Raw genomic sequence first — 17,625 nt, 5'->3', positions numbered from 1 at the left:
TTTATTTGCCATATAAAGCCAACTTTAGTTACTTTATTCTCACATCAGATTTAAGGAACTTCAACAACTGGAAACATTTTTATTTGGGCAAAGTAAATCACAGGCCGTTAGTATTAGTTTCTATTAAAATATCACTTTGAGGCACTTCAAGATTCATTAATCGGGCATTTCCTAACAAATTCTCCATGGACTGTCCTTTCTTAAGTAGATCTGACAATGAGGATGAGCATCGCCGTGATGAAGAAGATGATGGAGATGCAGCAGAGTACAATATCCATCACTGAAATTCACAAAACCATTTGTGTAATCTTATTAATTATCATAATGATGTGGCCAAGACCACTGAAGAATAAAGTAACTATTAAAATCTAAGGTACTGCAAATAATAACTGTTTTCTTCACCACTCTATACACAGTTCTTAGCACGGTGCCTGGCACCTAGTAAACAATAAATACGAGGGACTAAATGAAGAACAAATGACTAAATGGTAGAAATCAGATCTTGTGACCCCAAATTCTGTATTCTTTCCTTTATATTATGGAGGTTTGGAAAATTTCCAATTAATCGCATTTACCCTAAAGGCTTATCAGCATATCTGTAGGAAGCAAATTATTATAAGTTAAAAAAAAACTGGAATGCAGGTAACCCCAGTAAAACAATGGCTTTTTATTATGGAGCTTCTTGTTAAAAAATCATCTGTGAAAAATGAGCATTATTTCCTAAATGTAATCTAATGTTTCATGATATATATATATATAGTAAGATATCAATAAAACCAAATAATTTAGTATATTAAATGATTTTAATAAAATTATAAGGATCAAATTTATTTTTCATAATTTAAGTAATCTTTTTGATTTTATTAATTTAATGAGATGTGTCAAGCTCACATTTGTATCAGATGGAATGTGAATCATTAATATGATTAAATTAATGACATTTTAAGATGATCTCAAATAAATTTTAGTTTTTCTAGCAATTTTGCACTGATAAACTTTAAAAATCAGAAAGTTATTTAAAACACTGCATTTTGGTCCCAAAAAATCTCAGGTTTCACTTAAACTGGTCATGATTGTACCTGATGTGTAGGTAGTTAGTAAAGTAAAATCTCCATCCAATTAAAACAATTCAAAGCAACTACATCAATTATGTATATGAGAAATATATAATTTAAAGTTTTCTTTAGTCAATTCTAAACACTACCTTTAGGGATGCTAATCGGGGAAATGTGATAAACATCTTTTGGTTCCAATGAGATGTACGCTTGATTAGAACACTTTTTCATACTGTGGTTAATTCACATAGCAGAAATAACTGAATCATCCATCGTATAGAATCATATAGTAGTCATTAAAATTTTTCAGTGACTTTCCTATGAAGTCATTACTATACAAGGCTTAGCTTTAAATACAACACACTATGAAATATAATTATTTCCTATTTGTTAGTTAATCCTATTTACGGCTCCTGAAATTGTCTGAATTTATCTTTTTACAAACAATGAATTTAGAGTGCGACGGTATTTAGAAATTTAGAGTTTTAGAATTTTAAAACTGAAATAAATACTACCTTGTCTAACAGATTAAAAAAATCAAAGCAAAAGTCCACTTTTATAATGTGATAAAACCTTGGCTAAATGGCCTCTGAGTCACAGCTGTGAATATAACTCCAAAAGGAATGGTATCAATAACAACTGAAGTTGCTTGAAAAGCAGACTTCAACTAACAAACCAGATCAAAGCTACATACTTCTTAACTAAGGGTAATAATCCAAACTTAGCTAAAATCTGTGTTTTCTTTTTACATGAATTTTAAATAAGAATCTGTAATTCTAATTTTTCTTGCTGACAGATTCCTGTATTGAAAATTTTGAGAAAAATGATAAAAAATAATCAACTAATGCCCCCCACCCCCCAAAAAAGGGTATCTGAAACCACACATATTAGAATTTGCAAGTAACACATTCACAATTTGCCTGCATCAAAGAGACAGAGTTCACATATAATCTTACTTTCAGATGAATTAGTGAGGCCTGCAGGGGTTAAGCTACTAATACGTGTTACTAATCCATAAGCAACCAGACATGCTGTATAAGAACATTCCTAGGCTTCTTTCTACACCAGTGCTGTCCAAGAGAACCTTCTGTAATAATAGAAATGTTCTATAAAACCTAGCACTGGGTTATGAACCTAACCAATACTAACTTCCTCCATGTAACTCTTCCCACCAAGAATCGTATCCTAGGAAATATTCCATAGGGCTTGTAAAAATCTGAATGAGAAGCAATCATCTCAATAAAATTCCTGTCTGTGAGGGACTTCTGTGCAGCATTGGGAAAAAAAAAGAAGACTCATGATTTAACCCAGATCAGTCTCCTATGAAAAAGTAAAAAAAAAAATGCAATGTGAAATAATTCTCAGAAAATAATATGTGTCACAGAAATACTAAGAACATGTTAGAAAATAGTAAAGAAAAGGGAATAATTTCTTGTAGGTATTCTTTGTAATTCTTCCAAGGAAATCCTTAGGACAATTACTTAAGAAGCAAGTTTTATTTATGGAAGACCTTGGCGTTTGATTTCTGACAAAAGACGGAAGAGATTGGAGAGGAGAAAGTAAGAACCACCTTCTACCTCTGATAAAATCAAAACTGGCTTCAACATTCAAAATATGCAGAGCTTGGTTGTTTTTGTTTAGACATAGTTAAAAAGAAACTTGTAGGTCTTATTTTACAATTGATTTTTCACAAGGGTAAAACAGTAAGCAGGATGATCCAGTGTTATAAAACCAGGTATGTGCATTCAACTTGCCAATTGTTTATGCACAACTAAAAGCACATCTTGGGGGAAAAAATGGGAAGAGCTGATCCATTCTAGGCACTGGTTACAGAAATCATGGAAAACGGGCCTTGGCCTTGTGGCTGAGGCAACAAAGCATGGTGGAAGAAACCCCCACCTCGGCTGAGAAACCAGGAATTCCAATCCTAATTAGGACTTCATCACAAACTACTAATGTGACATTTGGCAGGTCATTTCACATTTTGAGTCAATTTCCTCAGATTTAAAATAGAAATAATAACACCTGCCTCATGGTGTTATTTTAGAATACATTAGTAAGAGTCATATAAAATGTGAAGCATGTAGCTGATATATAATGACAAATCATTTCTCTATTTCCATTAAATCATTCTGTACAAGCAAATAGGGAAAACATATTTAAATTAAACCTAACTTTAATCTTAACATATTTAACAACTTTTTTTTTCATCCTATGCTTCTATCTTGCAAAAGGAAATTGTATACAGAGTAACAGCAAGAATTTGAATGCCAACTGATTTCCAAAATGGTGCAGTATAATTAGGAAATTCATGAGTCAAATTCCTGTTTATGCCTGTAATGTAAAGGCTAATCATTTGTTTGCTTTCTATAAGAAGGACTTGATTAAAGCCTCTTGCAGCAATAATTAAATAACCCTGTACTTGAAGGATGCAGGCTCAGCTAGCACTGCGGTGTGCTAAAATCCATAATTAATGCATAGGGATGTGTGTAAATTAACAAATGAGTGTCATTTACACTAACAGTACAAATATGTTTCTTTGTTTGGAATTACCTCTGTGTTTCCTGTTAACCATTACACATTTATAAATACAGTGCAATATAAACAGCATTCTAACATCTACATACAGCCTCTAGTTTAGGCCATGATCTAGATAAGTTTTCAAACTTTTCTATAAATGGCCAGAAAGTGAATATTTTATGATTTGCAGGCTATATGAACTTTATTGCAATTAATCAACTCTGTCATTGTAGTGTCAAACCAGTCACAATACATAAACAAATGTGTATGGCTGTGTTCCAAAACACTTTATTAAAAAAATAAAAGCAGGCATTGGGCAAGATTTAGCCCAGTGGTCTATATGACTACAGGTCATAGTCTGCCTAACTTTGAACCATAGTCTGCTGATCCCTGACCTAGATCTTAATTCTCAGGTAGTACAATGTAGAGTATTATCTTAGAAAATCATTATTTATACAATAGGTAAGTGCAATGGAGTATAAACCTGGAAGTTTCTGAACCTGTTATTCCGCCTCCTCAAACATAAGTTAAAAAAAAAAAAACAGGACAAATTGAATTTACTACAAGTTTGCTACAAAAATCAAGTGACTCAAGATTTGAAAGCAGTTTGGAAAAAAATGCCATATGCTTACTTATAAATATTATTATTGTCATTATTATTATTATTATTAATTGCTCTTTTCAGTTCTATGTTTAAAGACCCTGGAAGTCACATCTACTCTGGGATAACTTCGGAGGATGCCAACTGCATACAATTCACTCAAAGCTGCTCTAGCAATTCTAGAATTTGAGAAAGATCAGGTAGGCTTGAGAGCCTGTGGAACTGCCATCCTAAGGCTAACTCCCTAAAGTCAGCCCTAAGGTACATTAGTCATGAGTGATGTTTTTTAAGTCCTTCACCAATACATTTAGAAACATTGCATATGACATTATAAACATGAGTACATTATTACACCGTGAACATTAGTACTAAAGAGATATTTGTCAAGGAGTTCTTGACAAATACATTTGGGACACTTCTACCCCTCTTTCAGAGATTTACAGTGCATAATTACAAACTGAAGGTGCTGAGATGTCCTGCAATAAATAAACTGTATACTTTTGTCCAACCCAGTATTTCTCAAATTTATTTGTGTAGAAATTCTTTGCTTTATGGGTAAAGCCTATTAACGTTGTTCCCCAGAACACACACTGGGAAAAGCTGTCATATAGATTATTTTGGACTATTATACTCCTTTCACCCTGAGTGTAGGGAAACTGCTCCACAACACTCATACTTAACAGTACACATTTAGCTACTTACTTGCAAGTATATTTCATCGTGTGTCATTATACTGAGATTTTTACTTACAAGCAATTGTGTCGAAACTAACCAAATTTTAAGATTATTTAAGCAGTATGAAAATTATACTAATCTCAATATATTTTAAAAAGGGAGGTAGAAGATAAATTTCAAATGTCAAATAGCTCTGATGTGAACTTTGAAAAATAACAACAAACGTATGCACTGGAGATAATATCAAGTGATAGAAAAAAAGCACTTTGTGCTTAAAGCACTAAAATTCATTAAAATCCAAATAACTTGATTTTACTGAAAGCTGCTTCAACTGTTCAGCAGAAAAGTTGAAAAAGGAGCTGCATAATCCATCAGTTTCCTATATATGGCTTCCTACTTACAAGATTTCTTGTGATGGCTTTTTTACATGCTAATTAATCAAAAAAACACAATCTTGTTCTCAAGGCAAATCCTTAGTGGCCAGTGATTATCTTAGTTACGGTGGGTCTTTGATTTCCCTGTCTCTTTCCTTTACAACCAAAAATTTCTTCTACAAACAAAGACATACATTTTTGTCCAAAGTCAATTTGGATACACTATGTTGGAGCTAACTTCTGGAATTAAACATGTAACTTAACCAAAAGCAACTTGTATTTAGAGGAAATAAACAAGATACCCTATTTCTAGCATCTAGCACATTCCTTGTCATAAACTAGGCATTCAATACATATTCGGTGAAAGAGTAAATGAAAGGATGAATCAAAGGCACTTGTCAACTAAATAGTTCAATTATACAACTATTATTTATTGAATGTTAGAAATATTTTCTTAAATTGAATATCTGATAATTCACAAAAACTGAAACAAGCAAAATGATAATCTGTTATTACTTACTTCAACATCATAACCACTGTTAGCCCATGTATAGTAATGGAGAACTAAGATACTATTCCAGATAAGATAATAAATCATCCATGCTACACAGACACTAGGCAGAAGAAATTTTTTATTATAGTGTTTAGATTATATTGTGGAGACTAACCTAGTACTCTGAAGGATTAAAAACCATCAATACAGATGCTACATCATAAAATTCTCTTACAGATCAATAGAACAATCCTCTACCAAGTGCTTAGGACAAAGTACACATTCAAATAGAGCCACTGATACAAAAGCTATGACGGTTTCCCCTCATGGCTAGTGAAATCTACATGTATAATATCTACTTAACAGTGTACTTCCTATATTCTTTTTTTCACATCAGTTTTTTCATAACTCAGAGTCTCAAATCTGATAGGCTTGTGCAAAGTGTTGGTTTCATTTATTCAGACAGAGAACATGGTTCCTACCATATCTCTTTGCCATTTATGAAACATTTGCTTATTTCAAAATAAGTTAAAAATCCATGTAATTATCCATTTTATTTTACAATATATTAGTATTTCAAAACACACTTCCCAGAAGATACTTCTAATGCATATGGTGAACAGATATCACATTTTCCTTCAGCAAAAAATGAAGTCTTTTGTTTCTAAGTGTACTCCAAAAGATTTTCTGAGGTGATTTTTGTTTTCTTTGACCCTCTAATGCATGCACCTCTTAACACTTTAATATTGACAGTTTTTAAAATCATCATATGTCTACTATCTATTCTGAAAGAATTAATAATATCTTCCATGGCAATTTAAAGTGATTCAAAATTTCACATAATTAAATCAGATTTCATTTTTAAATATTTATATGCGCGAATTATTGCTAATAGCTAGATACCTTTTATAAGTGAAATAGCCAGATGACAAATTAAACCATGAAAACACACTTCAACCAAACTGTGCAAGGAACACAATTACAATCAAAAGTATTAAAAAAACATAACAAGCGCTCTGTACAGCTATATTGAATGTGATGTCAGGAAATAAAATAATAAGAATCAAAATTACAAAACACTGATAGGCAGGTTAATATTTTCCTAATTGTGTTTGCTCCTTTGAGGTTCACTGGTTGCTCTAGACTTACTACAATCTGTCTCACTGGTTTAGAACTCACTTGCATTACGAATTCTGATGATGGAGGGAGCACCTGATATATATGGCCCCTAGGCTTCTAATGGAATAATAAGAATTAACAGCTTTTTTTGAACCTCAGAGCAGCTACACAATAGACAACTCTCTCTTTCAGGCAGTCGCTAATTGAGCGCAGTTACTTTTTGTCTGTGCTTCATAGTCAAGACACCAAACTGAATTATAGAAGATTTGGAGCTCTATTTTCACAAGAACTAGTAGATAATTTACAATTAAGGATAAAAAAGACACAATTCCCCCTGAAGTTTCCAGAACAGTGAGTTTATTGAATAGCTACTTCCATGAATTCAAAATGGCTTATCCACCAATTTTAGATCTGCTCTTGGGGTACACTATGAAACCCTGCTGCAGAAACTGACAACCAGGCAGCAAAGACACCCAACAGAATAAAAACATTTAACCAGTCCACCATTTGTTAATTATCACATTTGTACCTAGGGCTGTGCTAACGGGAACTTAAGAAGAGAAACCTGAAAACACCACTATTATCATTATATTATCCAATTTATCAAAATTATATAAATAAATTTTACTACATATTCCCATTTCCAAAATAATGCTGGGGGATCAAAAGAAAACAGAAAAAAAATTCACTATTCAAACACACAATGCTGAGTTGAAATAGGGATTTGGTTAAACAAACAGGATGAAAGTGTTTGGTTTTAAATGTGTCTAATTTAGTCACTTACCTTTTATTTCAATTCTGACGTTTCCAAGGGTCAGAAAATGACATCAAGAAAAAGACTTGGCTGAACAGTTTACACATACTCATACTGAAACACATCTTTTAAAAAATCATTATTAATATAGTTACACATAAAAAATCAAACTGGGGAACACAAGGGATAGAGAAAGGCATAGTACTGATTTGATAATCCCACTTTGTCTCCAGAGTGAGAAAGTCAGTCTCACTCTCTTTCTTCCTGGTACAATCCAGACATCCTGCAATGTTTTCTAATGTGAACACGTTTTGAGCTGATACAAATTGTGGTTTCATTCCTATTCAGGCCTTCAATCTCCTAAGAGCTTCTCAATGTTTCTGCAAGGAAAGGATCTTCTGACATCTTGGAAAAATTGGGAGCTCAAAATAAAAACTTCCCTGCAGAGCTTTTACTTGCAACACTAGCACTTGCACACACAAACAATTGCTAACCTTGCATTTCATAGGTTAGATATTCCTACAGATGAGTGGTTCCAGAGTCACAATCAGATTTTTCTGGATATCATTTATGTATGTCTCACATATTTCTTCTCTAAGTGTGTATGTACAAGGAAGATTCTAGGAAAACTACAATTCAACTGAAGTTTAGACCATCCTCTATGTATCTTGCTACTTTATATAAGTGAGGGCAGAGGAGATTAATTGAAACTAGAACGCGCATGCAAGTGCTAGTTACTTCTGTGTTAAGCAAATAACAATATTTGAAACATCTCCTAGTCTAACATCTAGAGCAACATATAAATGCTCCCAACACCTTTCCACCCATAGTTTGTTGTTGTTGTTGTTGTTTTCCCCAAGTGGTAGGAGAAAGAAGCTGACTTATCCTTTTCTGGAGTCTATAAATCTTCTAAAACATGTTTCAAAATATTAGCTTCCTAAATACTTCACATAGGAAGGCTATACAGAAAGGAAAATGGAGAAATGGATGGGCCTTAAAACAGCAGCAAAAATTAAAAGATAAATATTTACAAGCATGTGAAATTGTATACCTTGTTCTCAGTTTCTCAGGATATATATGTGACAATTCATGCTGGCTTTCATTGGAATATATATGTGACAATTCATGCTGGCTTTCACTGAAATTGTATACCTTGTTCTCATCAGTTTCTCAGAATATATATATGTGACAATTCATGCTGGCTTTCATGTCACATATATGTGACAATTAAAAAATATGAAGTAAAGAAATATGAGTTTCTTCTTTTCAATAATAAAAGAAAGCAGATGAAAAGCAAATACTAACAATAAACTGAACACGACATGCTATATATGTATAGCAGGGTTTCCTCACCTTTCTTGCTATTGACATTTGGGCTGGATAGTCCTCCCTTGTAGGGGACTGTTCTGTGCATCTTAGGATGGTAGGTAGCATCCCTGGCATCTAGCCATTAAATGCCAGTAGCATCCTCCCTACCCCCCATCACATCACACCTAATTGAGAACCACAGATTTATAGTAAGTTAAAAGGCAAAAATATTTTGGTAACAATAGCACTAACATTATCTGTGTGCTTGGGTTTATGCTAACAATTTTATACAGTTGCTATCTTGTTTAATAATCACAGATACAACTTCAGTTCTAATTATCATTCCTATTTTATAGCAGAAAAAGCTGAGTCTCCAAGATATTAAATAACCTGACAGTTCTGGCCTATAATAGGTGGTTAGCAAAATTACCTAATGGCTTTGGAAAGCCAAAATAACTGAATATTCCTTTCACAGATACATGGTAGAGGTATGAAATTTTACCAGGATGCCTTAATGCTGATGTAATTAAAAAATATGAAGTAAAGCTTTAAGTCCCTATATGTCAGCAGTAGTACATTGGGTGTTAATTTATCAGACTTTATAAACTGCTCAATGCCAGCAGCTTGAGATAAGAATTGGGAAAGACTGTGCTCAAAGTCCAGGATATTTCTGGGGAGATGCACTTTGAAGACAGCATGAGGGCTGAAAACGGATGGTATGAAACACTGACTGGAGGCAACCAGTGTGAGTGGCAGCAGATTTAATTGAGGGAGAAATTTGTATCTCAAATGAAGGCCAGAGAGTAATAAATTTTGCCTAGCTCCTTATTTGTCTACAGCACTCCTTATTTGTCTACAGCAATGGTTCTCAAAGGGGGTAGTACTACCCCAGAGGCACAAATCTTTTAAATTTGTGCTCTTACTTGCATATGTAGATTCCACACAGATGGGGGTGCTGTGTGGGCATTTACTGGGTAGTGGTCAGGGATGCTAGGTATCCTGCATTGCAAGGTATGCGCCACGCAGCTTTCAAATGTCCCACCAGATATCCATCTAGATGAATAACCTGTTTATTATTATCTGAGCCCAGAACTTAATTTTAAGCAAATAAACACAAAGTATTTTTTGCACACCTTTATATTTTTTTCTGAATTTTGTTTTTGTTTTCATTTTAGAATGCAACCACTATGTAAACCTGGAGAAGTATAAAACCTACTTGGTTTGGAAATTTACCAAGAGTTGTTAATCAATTCCAAAAAACTAAGTCACCAACTGCAACACCTTCCATAGTGTGAGTCACCAATTTAACACACCTTCATTAGTGTGCAAATGTGGCTTCATATTCATGGTACATTTCATTTAGGTATAAGCAGCTGACTACATTTTATGGTGTCTATTCTTCACATCTGAACATTTGCATATTGAGATACATAGAATTTCATTAAAACAGCTTTCTTCATATTAATAATATGGAATCATATTGATTTTTTAAATTAAGTGTTATGTAATCTGTCACCTATCTTATCTTACTATAGTAACTTACTTATGAATTTCAATTTAGGATAGTAAAACAGGGCCTCTATAAATATGTTTTATTAGAAAAACTTATTGAAATTGAGACCCTGGTAAAAGTTCTATCTTTTCTCACAGGTATAAATACTACAACAAAAAGATAAATCTAATAAACACCCACTATTTGTAACAATGGACCAGATAATTTATTGCAAAGAGCATTCAACAATTTAAAACTCTTTAATATGCATTAGTTTAGTAATTAGAAAGCAGAATACAGAATGCTTTTGTCAGTCATGCCTAACTCTTTCACCACCAAGTTTTTTAAGAACTTGCTACATGCTAGAGACAGCTGTAGTTGTCAGAGATATAGAGGTGAACAAGTCAGGCATGATCTGTTCTATCACAGGCTTCATATTTTACAAAAGTGGTAGGTGGAAATTAAATTCAAAAACAAACAACTTTAGTTTAAATTTAAACTGATAAAACTATTAAAACTATTAAAAATTTTAAAAAGAAAAGCAAAGTGTCTCTGATGAGTATACATCAGCAAGTTTTAAAGTATCTGTTGTGAGATAACAGATAGCGTCCAGACCATCCAATTTGGCCCCAATCACTTCTTCAAAGCAGCTCCTGTTTTTTCTACTCTGAATCATCTTCCACCTTTCCTCACCTGTGCCAGAGCACAGTGAGCTTCACCTCCACCCTCCTCATCTGACATACTCTGCCACTTCTATTAATTACCTGCAGTGAGAGAGTTTTGACCCGTCAATCAGAAAGCAAGCAGCCAGGATGAGAAACCCATCTCCTATGCTTCTTTGTGCTCCATCATGTGCCCAGAACAAGGCCTCCCACAGAAGCTGACCAATACACAGTCAATGAACGTGGAGGAGAAAATACTATGGGAGATGAACAGTGTTACCCTGGCAAGATTACTGCAGACAAATGAGAGGTGTAAGAAAATGACTAATTTTCCTTTAACAATTCATTTCCATTTCCTGATGGAATGTACACTACGGTAAGTATGGACCCATTTTGGACACCAGATCCATTGAATAGAGTTCAAATCCTGATTCAGCTATTTATTATTGTAAGCATAGGCAAATTCCTCAATGTCTTTGAATCTTTGTTTCCTAATAGAGAGCCTTATGAGGTTTATGAGGTTGTTACAGCACAATGTTTCAGAAGCACTTAGCAAATTGTTTGGAGTACAATAAATGGTCAATTGTAGCTCATTTCCATTTTTCAGGTTTAGGAGCTGTGTTTACATTGTTGGAAGCAAATGGTGTAAGTATTTTATATGTGATTGGGCCATACCAATTACATCATATATCACGTGGACTCTAAAAATTGAAATAGGAAAAAAAATCTGTTAAAATAAGACAAGTCTTACAATATGTCAACCAACAAATTTGAGTCATACCAACTGTTATTACATGGGGTAAGGTGTGTAGGTTAAAAATAAAATGTATATTTTTCAAATGTAAGAAGTCCCACCTTGGGGACAAATACATAAATTAATTGATTACAAACAACTTTAAATAGCTGGATCAATACTTTCTATGCATTACATTTAGGAATTCCTTTGCTCACACTCCCTTACATTCAGAAACACAAAAGCAACAATTTTTTAAAACAGTACCTAGAGGCCTAAAGTATTTATTCATTTTAATGGTTAATCATTTCTTCCCCTACCTAAGGAGAAATGATATATACAAGCTATAGACATTATATACGATCAAATTTCACTCCTTATGTTCATTATATCATATCATGCTTATGTCATGTTTTATTTTTCCAAATGAAAATAAAAAATCACAGCATAACATTGTTGCTCAATTCTGATTTAATACAATTATCTGAAAGCTACTCTGCCCATTCTTTGGAAAGAATGGAATTATACGAACCACCTTATGGAGACATCCGTCCCCAAGCTGCCTCCATGTTGCTGTCAGCACTCAGTTTTCACTACAGAGCTTGCAGAGAACTTCAGTTGATACAAATGCTACCAACAAAGAGCATGATGCAGGGCTGACGCAGCAGCTTATGGAGCAGATCAGGGATATGCAGAAATTGAGGCACTGACAGATGCCCTTGAGCAGAGAAAGGTCCAGCAGAACCGGGAAGGAAACATGGATGAGTGGGTGGTGATGCAGGGAGTTTAGTAGCACACAGTGGGCAGAATTCCAGGAGGACAGAGAAGCAGGCAAGCAAGCAGTAGCAGGACTTAGGGCAAAAGGGGTTTAGTCCTAAGGCTTGGGATTCAAGGTTGAATTTCAGTATTCATAAACTAGGAGCCAAGACTAAGATGGGGTTTCTGTAAACTAGGCACTTGGAAGGAGCTTCTTCACAAAGAAAAGTGCTTATTATCTAAAACCAGGATTCACCATCAGACCATCAGAGCAAAATGTGAGACCTGACGTCACCTGACTAGGTCAGGATGGTTCCAGGACTTTCAGATGGGAGATAAACTGACTTATCCATGAAGACAAGTGGCACTCACATTTGGGGTGCATCAGGTGAGGAAAGACAGCTATGGAAGAAGAACAAAGGGAAGGAGCCAGGTGCAAGAGTGTACTGCTTTCTTTTCCATTCATATGGTCCCTCTCTCTCTCTCTTTCTCTCTCTCTCTCTCTCTCTCTCACACACACACACACACACACACACACAGACATAATAGCCTGGCTACCCAAGTGGCATTTTAATCCACAGCCGACCTAAGCCACTACTCATACAATAAGAAATATAAAGTGAAGGCTGCAAATAATTATATACCAAAGATGTTATGAACAGGATGAAAATCATAGTTCACAAAGAAGTAAATAAAAAACAGGAGAGGCAAGGCTTGGGCCTGACTGCCACCAGCAGTGTGCATTACAGCTCTTCAGTGGAGTTCAAAGAGTAATTACAGAGAAGTGGGTTAAACTCTGTGAGTGCTGGTTACACAGCATTTAATGTGATAATCTATTTAGCCATCGTGTTCCTTCTTTAAGAGGAAAATTTTAAACTAGGCTTTTTTTAAAGTGAGGTTGCAAATATGCCAGTTTAAAAGTGAATTTTATTAATAAACCACATATGAAAGCTTTTCAAAGGTTCCCTAAAGCTATGGCAGAGGATCAAAAATAAGCATAACTATTGGCTGTATAACAAGAGCAACTGAAGGAAGACTAGTCAGCATCTCCGAAACTTTCTGAGCAAAATCCACTGATTTTCCACATTACGGTTTTTGGCCAAATAAATTAACATATATTAATTTAACACTGCTCTATAAAAGATGCTATGCCAGGTGCTATAAGCTACTAGGAAAAAGAAAAGTATGTTTCCTGCCTACAAATTTAGAATCCAATTAGGAGGCAAAACACATTCAGAAGAATTGATTTAAAAAACAAATTTTATAAAGTCTAGGAATAAGTGCCAAAGGTATTGAGTATAGAAGATATCAATGAGTTTAACATCAGAGGAAATGCTTCAGAGATTGAATGAGGGTATGTATTTGGATAAACATATCCCTTCCTTCAACCCAGATTGTTTTTGATAATAAGAGGATATAACCCTTTTTTTTTTAGTCTGAGTACATCTTTGGATGCACCAATGTGTCTTGATACACTAGACAAAACTCAGTGTAAAATCCCATGGCCACTCTGGTCATTCCTCCAACCTGGCTTGGCATTTGGTGTCAAACTGGAAGTTCTTACATAGTTTTTATTTATTACTATTACTTCAGGACTGGCACCCAGGAGCCAAGAACAGAATTTGCCATTCAGCACACACTTACCCTGTAGGCTAGAGAGATGCTGCATGGTTTGCACATATTATCTCATCTACTGCAACCACCCCAGGAGACAGGAACCATTACTCAGCATTTTCATATACGAGGAAACAACACAGAGAGGTTTAGCAACTGGTTTATAGCCAAACAGCTAGATAATGGCTGCACTGAGATTTGAAATTAATTCCACTGGATGGATATGACAGAGCTGGCTTTTATATCTTCCGAGAATATTTTTATAGAAAAGACAACACTTCGTTCTCATCCAGCACTTGGCACAAAATCTGGGAAATAGAAAGTGATAATTATTTGAGGGTTAAATGATTGAATATATAAATGAATGAAATCTGTAGCTTCCCAGCCAGTTCTGTAGCAGCAGATTGGGGCCAAAGTTTCCCTAGAGACCTGCCTGGCAAGAGCTGGATTAGCAAAATGGATGAAACAAACATGTAGGGAAAACAGTGTTGGAGAACCAATGGCTATCTCTGCCCTAGAAACTCAGATCCTTTTTAGACGTTAGAAGAGAAAATGTTCAGCTAGTTCTTACAGTAAAGCAAGGCTGATATATACATATATATACACACACACACACACACACACACACACATATATATATATACTTCTAGTAACTGATTTAGTAAGGTGATGGGCTTAAACAAATAGTATTTAAAAACTAAGATTTAACATTTACAGAGCTTGTGTTCCATTAACTGTTCTAAATGCTTTACATATGGAATCTCATCTCATCCTAGCACAAAGTCTGTGTGGAGGTATTACCATCAGCCCATGTGTACATGTGGGGACTCCCAGGTACAGAAAGACCAAGTCTCTTCCTCCAAATCATTCAGCTAATAAGAAACAGAGTCTGGATTCAAACACAGGCAGTCTGACTCCAGAATCCACACTTTTGCCATGATACCTCTTACTATCCTTTAGTAAGAAGTGAGAAGAACGACATGAAAGATGCAATTGAGGGTGTGTGGAGTTCAAATATGTTAGCCAAACTGTTATTGAAACTTGGAATATCAGAGCAGTGATTGTTATGGCTTCTTTGTGCAATACTTCTCTCTCAAGATCTGTGTCTTTGTGTAAACCCCTATTGTGGGCCCAAAAATAAGAATCCAAGAGGAGAATTTGGTGGTCAGGACAGTGTACGCAGGCCTCAAGATAAGCCTGGTTTCAAATTTTGGCTCTGGCACTTATTAGCAATGTGTTCCTAAGCAAGTTATTTAATCCATCCCAGCTTCTTTTGGGGGGAGAGGGGCTTAAAAGGGGAATCATAATTATATTTACCTTAAAGTTGTGGTGAGGGTATAAAGCTCTCAGTTAAGGGAGATTATGCCCCCGTAGAGAATTTTGATTCTCATAACCAGGAGGGGATGTTACTGTCATCTCGTGGGTAGAGGCCAAGGATACTGCTGAACACCCTGCAATGCACCGAACAGTCCCACAACAGAAAGTTACACAACCCAAAATGTCAATAAAGCCAGTAAGTTGAGAAACCCTGGTCAAATGTACAATTGCAATATGCCTGGGATAACATGAACAATCAATAAATGATAGCCTGTTACTGTTATATGCACAAAATTTGTGAATTTAGGCCACAGTTTTAAATATTAAAGACTAAAGGATTTTTATTCTTTCTTTAACGCAGAAGAGAAAAGTGACTTCAATTTACAGAAGTATTGGGTCCTTCTTTGAATCGTTTTTTATGCTTCTGCTCCACACTAAAAGAAACTAAATTTTAAATGACATTTAAAACAACTGGTAACTGGAACTATCATTCTGGCCCAAAGTCTTGGTGACTTATAACTGATTTACAATATCCACTGGGAACTGTGGAAAACTTTTTAGAAATGAAGAAAGAAGCCCATTCAAAGGTTTGTTTTTGTAGTGGAACGGTTCCATTCCTCTCTCCCCACTTCAGAAGTAACTTGCAATATTTATTTAAGAAAACACTAGAGATCAGAATCCTCTGTTTACTTGTCTTGCTCAATTGCTCTGAGTAGATGTCATTCTGGGCCAAAGGTTCTTTTTTTTTTTTTTTCCCCAAAGGCTCAGTACTGGAAATTGCAGTGTTTTCCTGAAATAGTTGGAAATATGCCAACTGGGAAATATGTTCGAGAGAACAGGAGGCTCCCGTGTTCAACACAGAGGACAGCTGCAAAGTAACATTCTGTGCTTTGCAGTTCAACAGTAACATGTTTACTGTGTATTCAGCACTATGTTAGATATGTGTAAGCACAAGTGACTCTCAAATAGTGGCTTTTGTCAAGTAGGGATCTCTAGGCCTTCATTTCAGCTCTCAAAAGTTAACATAAGTACTATTTCTAAACTGATAGCTTGCATTCTTTCTTTATGCTTTCTGCCAGAACTGTGTCCTTAAAAAACCTATCACTGGCAGATGCTACTGTAGTGGACTTGCTTTTTAAGTGCATTTTCAGAGTGTTTGTTACTATTCTATAGAAAGACAACTAATCTTCATATATTGATCTTGTATCTTGCAACCTTGCTGATCTCATTAGCTCTAATAGTTTGTGTGTGTGTCTGTGTGTCTGTGTGCATGTGTGTGTGGTTTCCTTAGGCTTTTCTGTATTCAAGATAATACAATCTGCAAGTGCGGATAGTTTTGTTTCTTCCTTTCATATTGGATGTCATTTACTTCTTTTTCTTACCTAATTGTCCTGGATAGAACATTCAGTACAATGTTGAATAAAAGTGTCATGAATGGACATTCCTTAAAGAAAATGTGATATATGTATTATATTATCCAGCCTTAAAAGAAATCCTGCCATTGGGGACAATATGGATGAACCTAGGCCATTATGTTAAATGAAATAAGCCAGGCAGAGAAAGACAAATACTGCATGGTATCACTTATATATGGAATCTACAGAAAAGTCAAATTCATAGAAACAGAGTAGAACGGTGGTGCCAGGGACTGTGGGGAAGAGAGCATAGGGACAGGTAGGTTAAAGGGTACAAACTTTCAGTTATATGATGAATAAGGTGTGAGGGTCTAATGTATAGTATAATGACTATAGTTAATAATGATAATACTGCATTCTATTACTGAAATTTGCTAAAAGACTAAATCTTAAGCATTCTCTTACACACAAGAAATGTAAACATACATACGTCAGGTGATAGACATATTAACTCAATTGTGGGAATCCCTTCACAATGTATAACAAATCACATTGCACACATGAAATATATTAAATTTTGTTTGTCAATAATACTTCAATAAACCTGGGGAAAAAAAAGAGTATGCATCCTGTCTTGTTCCTAATCTTAGCGGAAGAATGAACATTCAGTCTTTCATCATTAAGTATGATCTCAGCTGTGAGTTTTCCATAAATGTTCTTCATCAGGCTGAAGGAGTTTCCTTCTATTCCTAGTTTGCCATGAGTTTTTTTGGTCTGGTTATTTGTTTGCTTAAATC

The 17,625-nt window shown here is 35.0% G+C and overlaps 1 protein-coding gene across 19 annotated transcripts in view; it reads right to left on the bottom strand.

Moving 5' to 3' along the window:
* The window catches only part of NRXN1 (neurexin 1), a 1,070,346-nt gene that overhangs the window by 980,372 nt on the left and 72,349 nt on the right, over positions 1-17,625 (bottom strand). Inside the window, exon 4 of one of the 19 annotated variants that reach the window (XM_057740886.1) lies at positions 16,433-16,445. The exons of the other annotated variants lie outside the window; for them this stretch is intronic. Coding sequence (XP_057596869.1) covers positions 16,433-16,445 — 13 coding nt within the window. The remainder of the gene's footprint in view (positions 1-16,432; positions 16,446-17,625) is intronic. 19 annotated transcript variants of the gene reach the window in all.

Source organism: Hippopotamus amphibius, chromosome 7, assembly GCF_030028045.1.
Source record: "Hippopotamus amphibius kiboko isolate mHipAmp2 chromosome 7, mHipAmp2.hap2, whole genome shotgun sequence".
Taxonomy (NCBI): domain Eukaryota; kingdom Metazoa; phylum Chordata; class Mammalia; order Artiodactyla; family Hippopotamidae; genus Hippopotamus; species Hippopotamus amphibius.
Note: the sequence above shows the minus strand (reverse complement) of the source record. Positions and strands in the feature narration are given on the sequence as shown.